This window comes from Neofelis nebulosa, chromosome 10 (assembly GCF_028018385.1).
Source record: "Neofelis nebulosa isolate mNeoNeb1 chromosome 10, mNeoNeb1.pri, whole genome shotgun sequence".
Taxonomy (NCBI): Eukaryota; Metazoa; Chordata; class Mammalia; order Carnivora; family Felidae; genus Neofelis; species Neofelis nebulosa.
Window position 1 is genome coordinate 30,768,549 of NC_080791.1, and position 17,027 is coordinate 30,785,575.

The window sequence follows — 17,027 nt, forward strand, 5'->3', positions numbered from 1 at the left end:
CATACTGTCTTGATCACTACAGCTTTGTAATATAACTTGAAGTGTGGAATTGTGATGCCTCCAGCTTTCCTTTTCTTTTTCAAGATTGCTTTGGCTGTTCGGGGTCTTTTGTAGTTTCATACACATTTTAGGATTGCTTGTTCCAACTCTGTGAAAAATGCTGTTGGTATTTTGGTAGGGAATGCATTAAATGTGTAGATTACTTTGGGTAGTATAGACATTTTAACAATATTTTTTCATCCAATCCATGAGCATGGAATTGTTTTCCATTTCTTTGTGTCATCTTCAATCTCATTCATCAGTGTTTCATAGTTTTCAGTGTACAGATCTTTTACCTCTTTGGTTAGGTTTATACCTAAGTATCTTATAGTTTTTGGTGCAATTGTAAATGGGATTCCTTCATTTCTCTTCTGCTTCATTATATATTGGTGTATAGAAATACAACATATTTATGTATTTTTGTTTTGTTTCCTGTGATTTTACTGAATTTGTATATCAGTTCTAGCAATTTTTTTGTGAGTCTTTTGTGTTTTCAATATAGAGTATCATGTCATCTGCAAATAGTGAAAGTTTGATTTTTTTCCCTGCCAGTTTGGATGCCTTTTATTACTTTTTTTTGTCTGATTGCTGAGGTTAGGACTTCTAATACTATGTTAAATAACAGTGATGAGAGTGGATATCCCTGTTTTGTTCCTGACTGTAGAGGAAAAGCTCTCAGTTTTTTTTCATCATTGAGAATGATTTTAGCTATGGGTCTTTCATATATGGCCATCATTATATTGAGGTGTGTTCCCTCCAGCTGCACTTTGTTGAGGGTTTTTGTCATCATGAATGGATGTTGTACTTAGTCAAATGCTTTTTCTGCATCTGTTGAGAGGATCATATGGTTCTTATCCTTTCTTTTATTAATGTGGGGTTTCATGTTGATTTATTTGTGAATATTGAACCACCCTTGCAGCCCAGGAATAAATCCCACTTGATTCTGGTGAATGATTCTTTTAATGTACTATTGAATTTGGTTTGCTAGTATTTTATTGAGAAGTCCTAATTTCTAATACTAATTTCTCACCTAATTGGATGATTTTGGTTAGTCTCTTAATACCCTTGGGACTTTTTTCCCCTAGTAATTAAATGTATTTCTGTTGGTCTAATATTTTTTTTAATTTAATTTTTTTTTTTTTTAATTTACATCCAAATAGTTAGCATATAGTGCAACAATGATTTCGGGAGTAGATTCCTTAATGCCCCTTACCCATTTAGCCTATCCCCCCTCCCACTACCCCTCCAGTAACCCTCTGTTTGTTCTCCATATTTAAGAGTCTCTTATGTTTTGTTCCCCTCCCTGTTTTTATATTATTTTTGTTTCCCTTCCCTTATGTTCATCTGTTTTGACTCTTAAAATCCTCATATGAGTGAAGTCATATGATATTTGTCTTTCTCTAATTTTGCTTAGCATAATACCATCCCATTCCATCCAAGGTCTAATGTGTTTTTGATTGCCTCCTACATGCATGAACTTTTCAGAACAATGGGAAGTATGCATGGATAAAACAGCTGCATCTCCTGAGTCTGACAGGTTGAAACACTACCTTACATTGTAATGTATACAAGGATAGAAATGTATCCAAAGCAAAAAGTCTGTTTTGTCATTCACTCTGGACTGAATGTTGGCTTCACCCTAAACCTCATATGTTAAAGCCCTAATCCCCAATGTGATGGTATGTCTACTAAACATCACCCCACATGTAGTTTGTGATCAAGTCTTTTGTAGGTGGAGCCTTTTGGAGGTTATTGGGTCATGAGCACCCTTATGGGAAGAGACATGAGAGAGATTATCTCAGACTCCACCTTTTGAAGGCATGGCAAGAAGGTAGGCACCTGCAAAACAGGAAATGGGTCCTCACCAGACACTGAATCAGCAGCAAGTTGATCTTGGGGACTTCCCAGCCTCCAGGACTATGAGAAATAAATGTTTGTCTTTTATTTTATTTTATTTTATTTTATTTTATTTTATTTTATTTTTAATGTTCATTTATTTTTGAGAGAGAGACAGAGTGTGAGTGGGGAAGGGGCAGAGAGAGAGAGGGAGACACAAAATCTGAAACAGGCTCCAGGCTCTGAGCTGTCAACACAGAGTCTGACATGGGGCTCAAACTTGGGAACAGTGAGACCAATATCTGACATGAAGTTGGACGCCTAACTGACTGAGCCACTTAGACGCCCCGGTAAATGTTTGTTTTTAAACCATTCTATCTATGGTATTTGTTACAGCTGACCAAGATGACTAGGGCAGTCATTCATACAATTTGCAAATATTGAACCACACTTGTGGCCCAGGAATAAATCCCACCTGATCCTGTTGAATGATTCTTGTTTTTTATCCATTTCCACACCTTATGTCTTTTTATTGGAGCATTTAGTACATTTACATTCGGATAGATATGTATTTAGTACCATTTTATTGCTTGTTTGGTCATTGTTTCTTGTCTTTGTCACTTGTGGTCTTTCCTTTCCATTCAAAGAGTCCCCTTTAATATTTGTTGCACGGCTGGTTTAGTGGTCATGAACTCATTTAGGTTTTTTTGGGGTTTTTTTGTTTTTTTTTTTGTTTTTTTTTTTTTGTCTGGGAAATTCTTTATCTCTCCTTCTATTCTGAATAATAGCCTTGCTGGATAGAGTATTCTTGGCTGCAGATTTTTCCCATTCAGCACTTTGAATATATCATGCCCCTCCCTTCTTGCCTGCCAAGTTTCTGCTGAGAAATTTGTAGCTAGCCTTATAGGTTTTCCCTTGTAAGCTAAGGATTACTTTTCTTTTGCTGCTTTTAAGACTTTTTTCTTCATCATCACTATCTTTTGTATATTTAATTACAACATGTCTTGGTGTTGGCCTGCTTTTGTTGATTTTGATGGGTGTCCTCTGTTCCTGGATCTGGATGTCTTTTTTTTCCCCCAGATTTGGGAAGTTTTCAGTTATTATTTCTTCAAATAAATTTTCTTCCCCCTTTTCTCTCTCTTCTTCTTTTGGGACTCCTATAATACAAATGTTATTACATTTGACTGTGTTCCCTAAGTCTATTCTCATGTTCCATACTTCTTTCTCTCTTTTGTTCAGCTTCATTATTTTCCATTATTCTGTCTTCCATATCACTAACTCATTCCTCTGCTTCTTCTAGTCTTGTGTTCATTGCATCAAGCCTGTTTCTGGTCTCAGTTATGGCATTTTTTTTTTTTTTGACTGATTCTTTTTTTAATCTGTTTTATCTCTGTTGTAGGGGTCTCCCTGAAGTCCTCCATTTTTTATCTCAAGTCCAGTGAGTATCCTTATGATTGTTGCTTTAAATTCCCCACCAGGTATGTTACTTATATCTATTTTGCTTAGATCTCTGGCCATGACCTTGTCTTGTTCTTTCATTTGTGATGAATTCCTCCACCTTAGCATTTTGTCTAAGTCTCTGTCTTCTTTTTTGTGTTAGAAAAGCCTGTTATGTTTCTCACTGCTGAGAGTAATGGCTTTATGAAGAAGAGCTCCTATAGTATCCAGGGCTTGGCTCTTCAAGGAGGGTGTCTGGTTTGTGCTGTGTGTGCTCTGCTGTTGTGTTTTGGTTACTCTCTCCTTCAGGCCAGTCATCTGCAGAGACTCTTCTTGCCTGCAGTGGGCAGTGTTTGATCCTTGGCCAGAGTGGCAAATCTTAACTAGAGATGCTCTAGTCTGCTTGATAAATGAGACCTGATGCTACTTCAACTAGAACTGGTGCCCTGAAGAACTCTCTGGTCAGGAGACATGGTGTGGACATGTGGCAAGTTTAACAGAGTGGGGCAGTCCTGCCAGACCACATGGTGTGGGACTTAGTGTAAGCAGGTTAGGCAACCACTGTGAGCACTGCCTTGCTCCCGCAAGTGGCTCTGTTTTGATGCTGAAAGGTGGGGGAGGAAAATGACACCAGCCAGCTCCTTTGTCCCCAGAAAGGCATCTCTGCGAAAGCTTCCTTTCAGGGAAGCACTCCACGAAGAAAGAATAATCTCCCCTCTGTATAACCCATGCATTTTTCAGATTGCTTTTTCCATACTGTCCACCTGTGGTTGTTTGACTGCCAGGAACAGCAAGTGCTCTCAGGGCTCTATCCCAGCCAAGCCTACTGACTGTTAAAACTCCGGGCTTAAAACACAAAACAAAACAAAACAAAAACAAAACAAAACTCTAGGCTTTAGGGATGTGGTATGGGCAGGCCCTGCACTGGTCTTTTGGGGAAGGGTCTTGTAGTGGTGGGATTCAAGCAGGTTTTACTAAGAAGAGCAGTGGCACCAGAGAACAGTGGTGTGTGACTTGGAGTAAGCAGGCTAGGTGGCCAGTGTCAGGGCTGAATTGCCCTCCACAGGTGGGTAGGCATTCAGCCTGAGGGACATTGGAGGGGCAATTTTCCCCAGAGAGGCATCTCTGTGAACACTACCCCTCTGGGATGCACTCCAAGAAAAGTGAATAATCTCCCCCATGTGTGACCCAGGTGTTCTTCAGATCTCTGTTTCCACACTGTCTCTGGGTTGTTTGCCTACCTTCTCTCCAGGAGGAGGGCAATACCCACAGGTCTCTATCCTAGCCAAGTCCACTGACCTTTAAAACTCCAGTCTTTAAGCCCCACTGGTTGCAATAACTTAAAAATCAGCTTCTCTCTTTTTCCCAGCCAGTGCCTTTCGGAAATGTTCTTGTGCACTCCCCTTTGTGCTCCTCTCTCTCTTGCCTTTCTCTTCCCCCACGGCTCCCTCCCCTTTGCAGCACCCATGATCCATTTCTCCCCCAAACCATCTCTCTGCAGTTCCTACCTTCTTTGATGTGGCCTCTTCTCTCCCTGTAGTTGTGGTGTTTATTCTGTCAGTCTTTAGGTTATTTCTGGGGTATTTAGAATAATTTGGTAGTTGCCTAGCTGTGTTCATGAGATGAGGTGAGCCTAGCGTCCTCCTACTCCACTGCCATTTTCTAAAATTCCTAAAGGCCTTTTTAACAGCTGTAGTGCAAGGTAACGATAGGTCTATAGTAGAGAGAGAGAGTGATCTAGCAAAAGTGATAAGTAGGAAGGGATTCATAAAGAAGGTAGGAATTCAAATTAAACTTTTATGAAAATGCATAATATTTAAAGAGAACCAAGAAAGTCAGTTTCAGATAGGAAAGAACCCAGAGCAGTAGAAGTGAAGAATTTGTGTGGGAGCTGTTTGCACCTTTCTTTTGTTGTGCTTTGGCCTTGGTATGGGACAGAAAGAAAATGTAAGTTGAATCTGGATGGAGAGTTATAAAAACCAAAGGGTTTGTTTTATTTTATAAGTAGTGGAGAGGCACAGAATGTTTTTAGTGAAGATATGATGAGATAATTCGTTGATGAGAACATTCTGGAATGCATATGAAAGATGAGTAGGAGTGGGGAAAGACAAAGAAGATAAGGCATACCCAATCCATAGGTTCTGGAAGTAGTCAGGTATGAGGCAATTTGAGCCTGAACTTGGAAGGTAAAGAAAAGAGGAGATGTGAGAAGATATGGACTCATGCTTAGAATGTTGCTGTGGAGCATGGAACATGAATATCTCTCTAGTAATTGGGCTGCTTTCTGGCATTCAGTTCTGAGAGACTTCTGTTCAGACTTGAAGCAAAAATAGGTGTTATATTGATATCTGTTTGTTCCCTTCATAAGAAGTTGATGAAATGCTACTTATTACAAATGCAATGCACACTGTCACCCTCAGTTATTATTCAGAGTTCAGTTTACCAGCAGCCTAGCAAGGGATTTGACCCCTGCAGCAAGGACATAGGGAAAGTCAAGCTAATCTCCGTCACTGTTCATTTGGCTGTTCTATAAATAAAACCAAAAGGAGCAGAATAGACATGCCTTAAAGAAAACCTCCGTGCCAAGTGCTATATTAGGTGCAGCATATGTACAGATAAACCCAACTTAACTTGGATGGAGTTTATGGGCCCAGAAAGCTAACAACTAGAAAATATAATTTCAGTGTGTGATAGCTACAACAAAGACATTCACAAAGTGCTTTGGGACACAAGTAGTCTTGTGATCATAACATGATGACCTCAGTCAAAATTGGATTTCCAAGTTGTCTGAACTTTTCAATATCTTTTTAAACGATCTCTCATTATAGTACTCTTACAGTTGAAGGGAAAATCTAATTGCTCTGATTATATATATATATATATATATATATATATATATATATATATATATTTAAACAGAAGAATGTTTAGATCACCTATTAAAAATTTCATCCTTTGTAGATTCAGTAAATTAGAAATGCCTTATTTACTTATTTGCTTTAGTGCTTATGTGGTTATACTTTTATTTTAAAAACACTAGGACCCAGAAATTATACTACTAAGTATTCACCCGAAGGATACAAAAATACTGATTCAAAGGGGCACATGCACCCCAATGCTTATAGCAGCATTATTAACAATAGCCAAACTATGGAAAGAGCCCAAATGTGTATTGATCGATGAATGGATAAAAATGTGAGATAGATAGATAGATAGATATAGATAGATTGATCTCCACAATGGAATATTACTCGGTATCAAAGAGAATGAAATATTGCCATTTGCAATTCCATGGATGGAGCTATAGTGTATTATGCTAAGTCAATCAGAGAAAGACAAATACCATATGATTTCATTCATGTGTGGAATTTAAGAAACAAAACAGATGAACATGTGGAAAGGGGGAAAAAAGAGAGGGAAGCAAACCATAAGAGACTCTTAACTATAGAGAACAAACTGGGGGTTGATGTAGGGGGAGAGGGGCTAAATGGGTGATGGGCATTAAGAAGGCCACTTCCTGTGATGAGAACTGGGTTTTATGTGTAAATGATGAATCACTAAATTCTACACCTGAAATCAACTTTACCACATATGTTAACTAACTAGAATTTAAATAAAAACTTGAAAAAAAGAAAACTAAATGCCAAACAAAACTAAACAAAAACAAAAAACTACTATAGGTCTCCTCCATAGATCTCCTCCAAAGCACTTTCCTATCAATCGTCTCACATCTCTCTTGATTTTCACAAGGGGCTCCCTGCATGAATAGGTACTTGAGATACCTTTTGTGTTAAATTGATCTGAATTGACTTGAGTAACAACCCTGCTGAAAACAGCAACTACCAGTGTTGCTATTCAGTTAAGAGACTGGGCTCTGAATTCAGGCCCCCTGGTTTGATTGCCAGCTTTGCTCACTAACCATGTGACTTTAAGACAAAACACTGAACACTCTGTCCCTGTTTCCTTATGTGTAAATTAGAGATAATAAAGGCTCCTGCCTTGTAGAACAGTTGGTGAATCAAGTGAAAAAATCCATATAAAGAGTACATTAAGCAATCTCAAATATTAGTAGATACTATCAACCTTATTTTATAGATGAGCATAGTGAACTGTAAGGAGATTAAGTGTCTTGCTTAAATTTACACAGGTGGCAGGCTGAAGTTTTAAGACACATCTTTTCCAAGAACCTTTAAAAAGTTAGAATCATGACTAGTATTCAGTTAGTACTGAATACCAGATATTTCTGGTCTCTCTTCCAGGTAGGTAAGTGGCACGTTTGCATTTCTCTTTTGCCAGCTTTACAGAAACATGTAAGCACATAAACAGATTTCTAAGGTTTCTCCCAGGATCTTACAAGGGACACAGAGCTTAAGCTTCCTTAGCATCACAGTAAATTCCTATCATCCATCGTCTTTGCTTTATGTGAACGTTTCCATATATATTCTTCTACCCAAAATTTATTTTTTCTTTGGCACTCAAGCTCTTATCCCTGGGAATTACAATCAGCCAAACACCATGTGAATGAATGCTCTCATGTGAGTGTGGAAGGGTGAGGAGTGCCTGCCATGGTGGCGTGATAAATGCACTGGAACAGCACAGGTCCCTGCATCCCCACTCCAATTCCCGATTAGTGACTCACACTATTCTGGCCTTTATACAGAAAATCTGTAAGTATCATCTGTCTCCCCTTTTTCTTTAAACTAGTCTGTGGGCTTAATGCGCCATAAGATTTTTCCACCAGACTTTCAGGTTGTCAGAAATATATCTGATTCATTTCTTTATTCTTGTGTTTTCCTTGCATATAGTAGGAGCTATATAGTAGGAGCCTGACGTTTACTGAGCAGATAAAGAATGGAAAAAAAGCCATCACCACCAATGTAATACTCATTGTAGCAGCTGGCAAATATTATGAAGTATTTGCTAGCAACCAAAAGTCAGCTAACTAGATACACAAGAACTTGGATGTAGCTCCAGGGAAGTTTTGTGAGTGGAAAGGTAAACTCAGAAGGTTGTGTACTGTGTGATCCCATTCATACAGCATTCTTGAAATAATGCCATTATAGAAGTGAAAAGAAAGATAGTAGTTGCCAAGGGTTCCATTAGGGGAAGAGAAAGACGGTCTACAAAGTGTAGTATGCTGGGGGTGGGGGTGGGCTTGTAGTGAAGGAACAGTTCTCTATGGTGATTGTGGTGGTGGCCATAAGTTGATTTGCAACCCTCCTGGAAGCTTCCAAGGTGTAATCTGAAACCAGCCTTTTGCAGAGGGCAGAGATCTATCAGAGAAAGAGGCAGGTCACTCTAGGTTGGTAGGTTGCAGTTTTAATAAACAAGAGGAACTTCTATATGAGGTTTGTCTTGGGCAGCAGCAAGACAGGTGGATCTCTGCACTGGCCGGTTAAATCTTAAGAGCCTCTGAGTGCCCAGGTCTAGCTGTAGAGTCAATCGGCAGTCAGGTCTTTTTGACCAGGTTCCCCAACACTGCACAAAGCCACAGATGTGATACAATTGCATACAACTGTACACACAGACACATGCAAGTGAGTATGAACATAACTGGTGAAATCTGAATAAGCCTTGTGGATTGCACCGATGTCAATCTCCTGGTGTTTATATTGTATGCTATGCAAGAAGCTACTGTTGGGAGGGCGGGGTAAGGGTGACTGGGACCTCCTTACACATTTTTTACAACTTCTTGTGAATCTATAACTACTTCAAAAAAAAAATAGGTCAACTAGCTGATGAGAGACCCTGCTTGCCAGACCTAGCCTGTTCTTTGCAGACTTAGCCCTCCTCATCCCCTGCTATTGGTGGCAGCCTCTACACCCTACAGTACAGTTCACTGAACTTGCTTAGGTGAGGGTGCAGGCGACAGAGGGTTTGACCCAAAGGAAAGTGGGAAGACTGGGTGAACAGGGCAGTGGTGGGCCAGGTGGTTTGGACTGGGTTTCAATTTTCAAGCCAGGGGGTCTGTGCCTGCAATTCAGGCTCCTGAGAGCAAGGTTCAGGAACCCCCTGCACTTCTATAACATTCCTTGGTGGAGATCAAGACCCTTAAAGACCCACAGCTCTGAGAAGATTAGTGTTATCCTTCCCCATTCCCCTGCTAAGCAATATTAAATTATATAGGGTCCTGTATGCCAAGGAGTTGGATTTTATTCTGTGGTAATAGAGAGCACAGATGGATTTTAACAGGGAGAGGAACTTAAAAGATTTACTTTTCAGAAAGCTTATTTGGTAGAGGTAGAAGACATGTATTAAAGTTGGACAACAAGTTTGATGGTTGTGACTAGCAGGAGAGCAATGAGGGAGGCCTGCACTGTGGCCACAGAAGCAGAGAAGATGTACAAGCACCCATTAAGGTAAACTGAAAAGACTTGGTCACAAACTGGATGTGGGGTGTTGTTGAAAAAGGAGTAGGGATGATTCCCAGGCTGGAAGAAATGGGAAAATTGAGGAAATGAGAAAACGGTAGAAAAAAAAGGTTTGGGGATAAGAATAATAAACTAAATATTTTGCAGTCTGATATGGTGCTCACTATGAGACCTCCATGTGAGCTGTAGAATAGACTGGTGGGCAAATGGTTGTAGCCTTCATGAGAGAGATTTGGGCTGAACATGCTGAAGCTTGCTTGCCCACACACTGAGTCACACTGTCCAGTTCTTTTCAATAGTGCTGCACACTATGACTTCCACTAAAACTTCCAATCAGCTGTCATTTCTCCTGAGTGTATTTGCAGTCTTCTAGGGTTTAAAAAACTGTTGTCTTTACCAACTCTTTTTTTTTTTTTTTTAATTTATTTATTTATTTATTTATTTTTTAATATATGAAATTTACTGTCAAATTGGTTTCCATACAACACCCAGTGCTCATCCCAAAAGGTGCCCTCCTCAATACCCATCACCCACCCTGCCCTCCCTCCCACCCCCCATCAACCCTCAGTTCTCAGTTTTTAACAGTCTCTTATGCTTTGGCTCTCTCCCACTCTAACCTCTTTTTTTTTTTTTTTTTCCCTTCCCCTCCCCCATGGGTTTCTGTTACGTTTCTCAGGATCCACATAAGAGTGAAACCATATGGTATCTGTCTTTCTCTGTATGGCTTATTTCACTTAGCATCACACTCTCCAGTTCCATCCACGTTGCTACAAAAGGCCATATTTCATTCTTTCTCATTGCCACGTAGTATTCCATTGTGTATATAAACCACAATTTCTTTATCCATTCATCAGTTGATGGACATTTAGGCTCTTTCCATAATTTGGCGATTGTTGAGAGTGCTGCTATAAACATTGGGGTACAAGTGCCCCTATGCATCAGTACTCCTGTATCCCTTGGATAAATTCCTAGCAGTGCTATTGCTGGGTCATAGGGTAGGTCTATTTTTAATTTTTTGAGGAACCTCCACACTGCTTTCCAGAGCGGCTGCACCAATTTGCATTCCCACCAACAGTGCAAGAGGGTTCCCGTCTCTCCACATCCTCTCCAGCATCTATAGTCTCCTGATTTCTTCATTTTGGCCACTCTGACTGGCGTGAGGTGGTATCTGAGTGTGGTTTTGATTTGTATTTCCCTGATGAGGAGCGACGTTGAACATCTTTTCATGTGCCTGTTGGCCATCCGGATGTCTTCTTTAGAGAAGTGTCTATTCATTTTACCAACTCTTTCTACAGATGTTCCACTATTTCGAATTCGTTGGTGCTTTGCCAACTTGCTTTACTCATGAAATAAAGAATTTTCTGCATATATAAGCCCTTAGATATTTTCTTGAACAGTGTATTTAATATGATGCTACAACCAGAATTTACAATCAGGAAAGTGCTAAAGACTTGCTATATTCAACACCAGCATTTGTTGCACGATTGGTGGGAGAACAGACTAAAGAAATGCCATGGACTGAAATAGTTTACTAAAAGGTTATTGTATGATTGACTGTCCTAGTCACCTTGGTCAGCTCTAACAAATACCATAGGTTGAGTGGTTTAAAAACAAACATTTATTTCTCATAGTTCTGGAGGCTGGGAAATCCAAGATCAACTTGCTGCTGATTCAGTATCTGGTAAGGACCCAGTTCCTGTTTTGCAGATGGCTACCTTCTTGCTTTGACTTCAAATGGTGCAGACAGAGATCATCTCTCTCATGTCTCTCTTTTTTTTTTCTTCTGTTTTTACTTTTATTTGCATGTATTTCATGCAGAATTTACTCCCAGGCCATAAGTTTTTGTTTCTTCAGTTTCTTCTGGGATATCTTTTTCTTCTGTGCAGCCTCCTCTTCTGGTTTAGGAACAATCTGCTCTTTTTCAGTAAGGATCATCTCAATGTGGCAGGGAGAGCTCATGTATGGGTTAATCCGACCATGAGCCCTGTAAGTTCTACGCCGCATTTTGGGGGCTTTGTTCACCTGGATGTGCTCAATGACCAGAGAACCTACATCTAAACCCTTAAGTTCAGCATTACTCTTTGCATTTTTAAGCATGTGCAGTAAAAATTCGGCACTCTTTTTGGGCCACCGACCCTGTGTCCAGCCCCACTGTTTGGCCTGGGCACACCTACCAACTCCACCATTGTAGCGTCGGAATGGCACACATTGCTTCTGCAAAGTGACATCTTTCAGATACTTGGTGGCTTTTCGGATATGCATACCCTTGATGGCCTGGGCAGTTTCCCGTGTGTTCTTAAAGTGAACACGAAGATTTGAACCTCTTGATTTGCATGATTTTGTCGGGTTTTCCGGGTCAAGTGAATAGCGAACCATTTTCAGAGATCACCTCAGGCCGCTTACGGGAAGAGCTCATGTCTTTTTATAAGGGTGCTGCTCTCATTCATCATGTCTCCAGCCTCATGACCTAATAACCTCCCAAAGGCTCCACTTACAAAAGACTTGATCACAAACTGTATAGTAGACATACCATTACACTGGGGATTAGGGCTTTAACATATGAGTTTTAGGGTGAAGCAAACATTCAGTCCAGAGCGAATGACAAAACAGACTTTTTACTTTGGATATATTTCTATCGTTCTATACATCACAACGTAATGTAGTGTTTCAACCTGCCAGACTCAGGAGATCCATCTATGTTTTATCCATGTGTCCTTCCCATTGTCCTGAAAAGTTCATGCATATAGGAGGCAACCAAAAATATATTAGACCAACAGAAATACATTTAATTACTAGGGAAAAAAAAATCCCAAGGATGTTAAGAGACTTACCTAAAGTCATCCAATTAGGTGAGAAATTAGTATTAGAAATTAGAACTTCTCAATAAAATACTAGCACATCAAATCCAAGAGTACATTAAAAGAATAATTCACCAGAATCAAGTGGGATTTATTCCTGGGATGCAAGGTGGTTTAATATTGACAAATCAATCAACATGATACACCACACATTAATAAAAGAAAGAATAAGAACCATATGATCCTCTCAATAGATGCAGAAAAAGCATTTGACAAAGTACAACATCCATTCTGATAAAAACCTTCAACAAAGTAGGGATAGAGGAAACATACCTCAACACAATAATGGCTATATATAAAAGGCTCACAGCTAATATCATCCTCAATGATGATAAAAACTGAGCTTTTCCCCTACAGTCAAGAACAAGACAGGGATGTCCACTCTCACCACTGTTATTTAACACAGTACTAGAAGTCCTAGCCTCAGCAATTAGACAACAAAAAGAAATAAAAGGCATCCAGATGAATCCAACATGAGAAGTAGGGGGACCCAAAGTTCCCTCGTCCCTCAAACACAGCAGTATTGAGGCCAGAAGTCTTGGAATTCTGAAAGTCTGAGCTGCAGAGTGACAGAGATGTCTTCAGGGGACCATGAGGAAAACCTGGTAGGTCATAGGTGCATGATTGTGAACTGGGAGAGATAAAATGGGTGACATAGGCATGGAGGGGAAGGATCCCCTTCTGCAGAGAGACAAAAGAGAAAGAAGCTGTGAAAGTGTAGGATTGTATTTGGACAAGAGAATAATCACAGGCCCGAGATCGGAAAAAAAAACAGGAAAATCCAATTTCTAACTGCAGGGTTTTCTCCAGACTGGAGACAGCTGCCCTGTTCGTGCACCTGGTGAGGTGGGGAGCCAGCCCTGGACTCAGTAACTAGTTCAGAGGCTAGTCCTCAGTAGGAGAAAGCAATCCCCTTCCTTCAGTACTGTGGGAAAAAGGTATATAGCCGTTCAAGGGACAAAGGACCCTGCCTGTGCCAACCAGCTAGAGACCCTTTATGGGCAGGGTGGAGCGGCACTTCCCCAGAACCGGGGTGCACAGTAGTGGGATCCTCTAAGACTTTGAGGCTTCAATCCAAGTGAGCACCAGGGAGGCTCCAGAGTTGGTGGAGCAGGACAAACTGCCTTGTTCATGCCTCTGGGGCACTGTGAAGAGGCCCTTCATCGGTGGGGCAGAGTAGCACTTCCCCAGAACGGGGGCATACAGAGCGGGATCCTTTAAGACATTGGGGTTTAAATTCCAGACAGGCCCCAGGGAGATGTGGGAGACTTTGGAGAAAAAAAAAACCCAAACAAAAATGGCCCTTTCACACCCTCACAACAATGTGAGAATGTACTGAACAGAGTGATTTGGGACACCCGGTCCAAGGAGGAGAGACTGGGGTGTTGCCATTTTTCTCCCCATCACCAACAAGGTGGGGCTTCAGGGAGTGGACAGCAGGCCCACAATGGAGGTTGGGATTGGTCTACACCAAACCAGGCCCCTCAGCACCTGGTAACTGTGAATCTACCAGAGAGAGATTGATGCTGACCAACCAGACAGCCCCTCCTGCAGACCAGCTCTGCCACCAGTTCCAAGGCACCCAGCAGTTTTTCACTTTCCGATTTAATTCTTGGACAAATATATACATTTCTTACTTCCTTTTCTCGTTCTTTTTCTTCCCTTCTCTAGTCTGGTTATTCTGGTTGTTGGTTTGTTTAAGCAGACATATTTAATCTATTCTCTTTTCTATATCTCCTCCTTTATTTTCCTCTGTCTCTGGATTAAGCCAATAGTTTCCCTGCCTGATAAATTTTCTTTTTTTCCCCACCCATGTCATTTCTCTCTTTGTATGGGATAAGGCTCTTCCACCACCACCACCACCACCCCTTAAATTTTTTTTTTCCAGGGTTACTTCAATGAGCAAATCAAAGCACACCTGTTGGAGGGTCCAAAACATCACTACGGGTAGGGAGATAAAGCAACCAGAGTCACAACAACAGAGAACACATAACACACTCCAAAAAAACACCTGAAGAGCCAGGCCCTGGTCAGTGTATGACCTCTCTTTAATATACTAGTGCTCACAGGTGAAGGACACATAATAAGCTTTTAAAACACATAAGGGACAAAACAAACAAACAAAAAAAACACAAAACACAAAAAAACAGCCAAAATGATGGAACAGAAGAATTCTCCTCAAAAGAAATTCTAGGAAGAAGTGACAGCTAAAGAATTGCTCAAAACAGATACAAACAATATATATAATAAAGAATTTTGGATAATAGGCATAAGATTAATCACTGTGCTTGAAAAAGGCATAGAAGACAGACAATCTATTGTTGCAGAGATCAAGGAACTAAAAAATGGTAATGACAAATTAAGAAATGCTTTAAATGGGGTGCAAAATAAACTAGATGCAGTGACAATGAGGATTCAAGAGGCAGAGGGGAGAATAAGTAAAATAGAAGATAAAATTATGGAAAGAGATGAAGCTGAGAAAAAGAGAAATAAAAAAAATCTAGACCACTGAGGGCAGAATTAGAGAACTAAGTGATTCAATGAAACATAGTAATATCTATCTCATAGGAGTTCCAGAAGAAGAAGAGAGAGAAAGGGGCAGAAGTTTACTTGACAAATCATAGATCTGGGGAAGGAAATAGACATTGAAATCCAGGAGGCACAGAGAACTCCCTTCAGATGTAAAAGGAATCGACCTTCTCCATGACATATCATAGTAAAACTGGAAAAATGCAAAGATACAGAGAGAATTCTGAAAGGAGCTAGGGACAAACAGGCCTCAACCTACAAGGGTAGACACATGAGGGTAGTAGCAGACCTATCCACATAACTTGGCAGGCCAGAAGGGAGTGGCAGGAAATACTCAATGTACTGAACAGGAAAAATATGCAGCCAATAATTTTTTATCCAGAAGGCCTGTCATTCAGAATACTAGGAGAGAGAAAGCTTTTCCCAAACAAAAACTGAAGGAATTCATCACCACTAAACCAGCCCTACAAGAAATCCTAAGGGGGAACTCTGTGAGTGGAATGTTGCAAAGACTACTAATGTTGCAGAGACATCACCACAAACATGAAACCTACAGATAACACAATGACACTAAATCCATATCTTTCAGTAATAATGCTGAATGTAAATAGACTAAATGGTCCAATCAAAGACACAGTGTAACAGGATTCTAGCACACAGAGTTATGACACCAAAGCTTTTCTTTCTAGGGAGCCACTTCATTTTTGCTGGCACCATTCAGTTGGGTTTGTACCCAAAGAACTGAGCCCCAAACAGCACGTAGCATAGTTTTTTTAAATATATACTTTGTACTTCCTGTCCCCCATATATGGTAACAGACAAACATGTAGTCTGATAAAGTGGTCTCATGTTACAACGTCATGAGAGACGTTGTCACGTATGCATATAGTCAGGTTGCTTTGAGGGTTTTTTTTCTTTCCTTAGGGAGGGGACCCTACCACAATGGGGTATCAGAATGGATTAAAAAAAAACAAAAAACAAGATCCATCTATATGCTGTCTACAAGAGACCCATTTTAGACCTGAGGACACCTTCAGATTGAAAGTGAAGGGATAGAGAACCATCTATCATGCAAATGGAAGTCAAAAGAAAGCTGGAATAGCCATACTTATATCAGACAAGCTATATTTTAAATTATAATTATGGGGTCTGTCCATCAAGAAGAGCTAACAATTATAAATGTTTATGCCCCCAATTTAAACACCCAAGCTAGGGGCGCCTGGGTGGCGCAGTCGGTTAAGCGTCCGACTTCAGCCAGGTCACGATCTCGCGGTCCGTGAGTTCGAGCCCCGCGTCAGGCTCCGGGCTGATGGCTCGGAGCCTGGAGCCTGTTTCCGCTTCTGTGTCTCCCTCTCTCTCTGCCCCTCCCCCGTTCATGCTCTGTCTCTCTCTGTCCCAAAAATAAATAAAAAATGTTAAAAAAAAAAAAAAAAAAAACAAAACCCAAGCTATATTTTAAACTATAATTATGGGGTCTGTCCATCAAGAAGAGCTAACAATTATAAATGTTTATGCCCCCAGTTTAAACACCCAAATATATAAAACAATCACAAACATAAGCAATCTTATTGGTAAGAATGTGGTAATTGCAGGGGACTTTAATACTCCACTTACAACAATGGACAGATCATCTAGACAGAAAATCAGTAAAGAAATACTGATCCTGAATATACTGATCCTGAATATACCTGAAATACTGGTCCTGAATGATACACTGGACCAGATGGACTTGACAGATATATTTAGAATTCTACATCCCAAAGCAGCAGAATATAATTTCTTCTCAAATGCACATGGAACATTCTCCAAGATAGATCACATAATGGGTCATAAAACAGCTGTCAATAACTATAAAATAATTGAGATAATACCATCCACACTTTCAGATCAAAATGCTATGAAACTTGAAATCAACCACAGGAAAAAGTCTGGAAAACCTCCAAATGCATGGAGGTTA

General features: G+C 40.2%; 1 protein-coding gene across 1 annotated transcript; it reads right to left on the reverse strand.

The window, feature by feature from the left end:
- Positions 1-11,489: 11,489 nt before the first annotated feature.
- Positions 11,490-12,097, reverse strand: LOC131487089 (large ribosomal subunit protein uL22-like). The gene has a single exon (XM_058687376.1). It carries the CDS (start codon positions 12,057-12,059, stop codon positions 11,505-11,507), a length of 555 nt encoding a protein of 184 aa, XP_058543359.1. The 5' UTR covers positions 12,060-12,097; the 3' UTR covers positions 11,490-11,504.
- Positions 12,098-17,027: the final 4,930 nt, after the last annotated feature.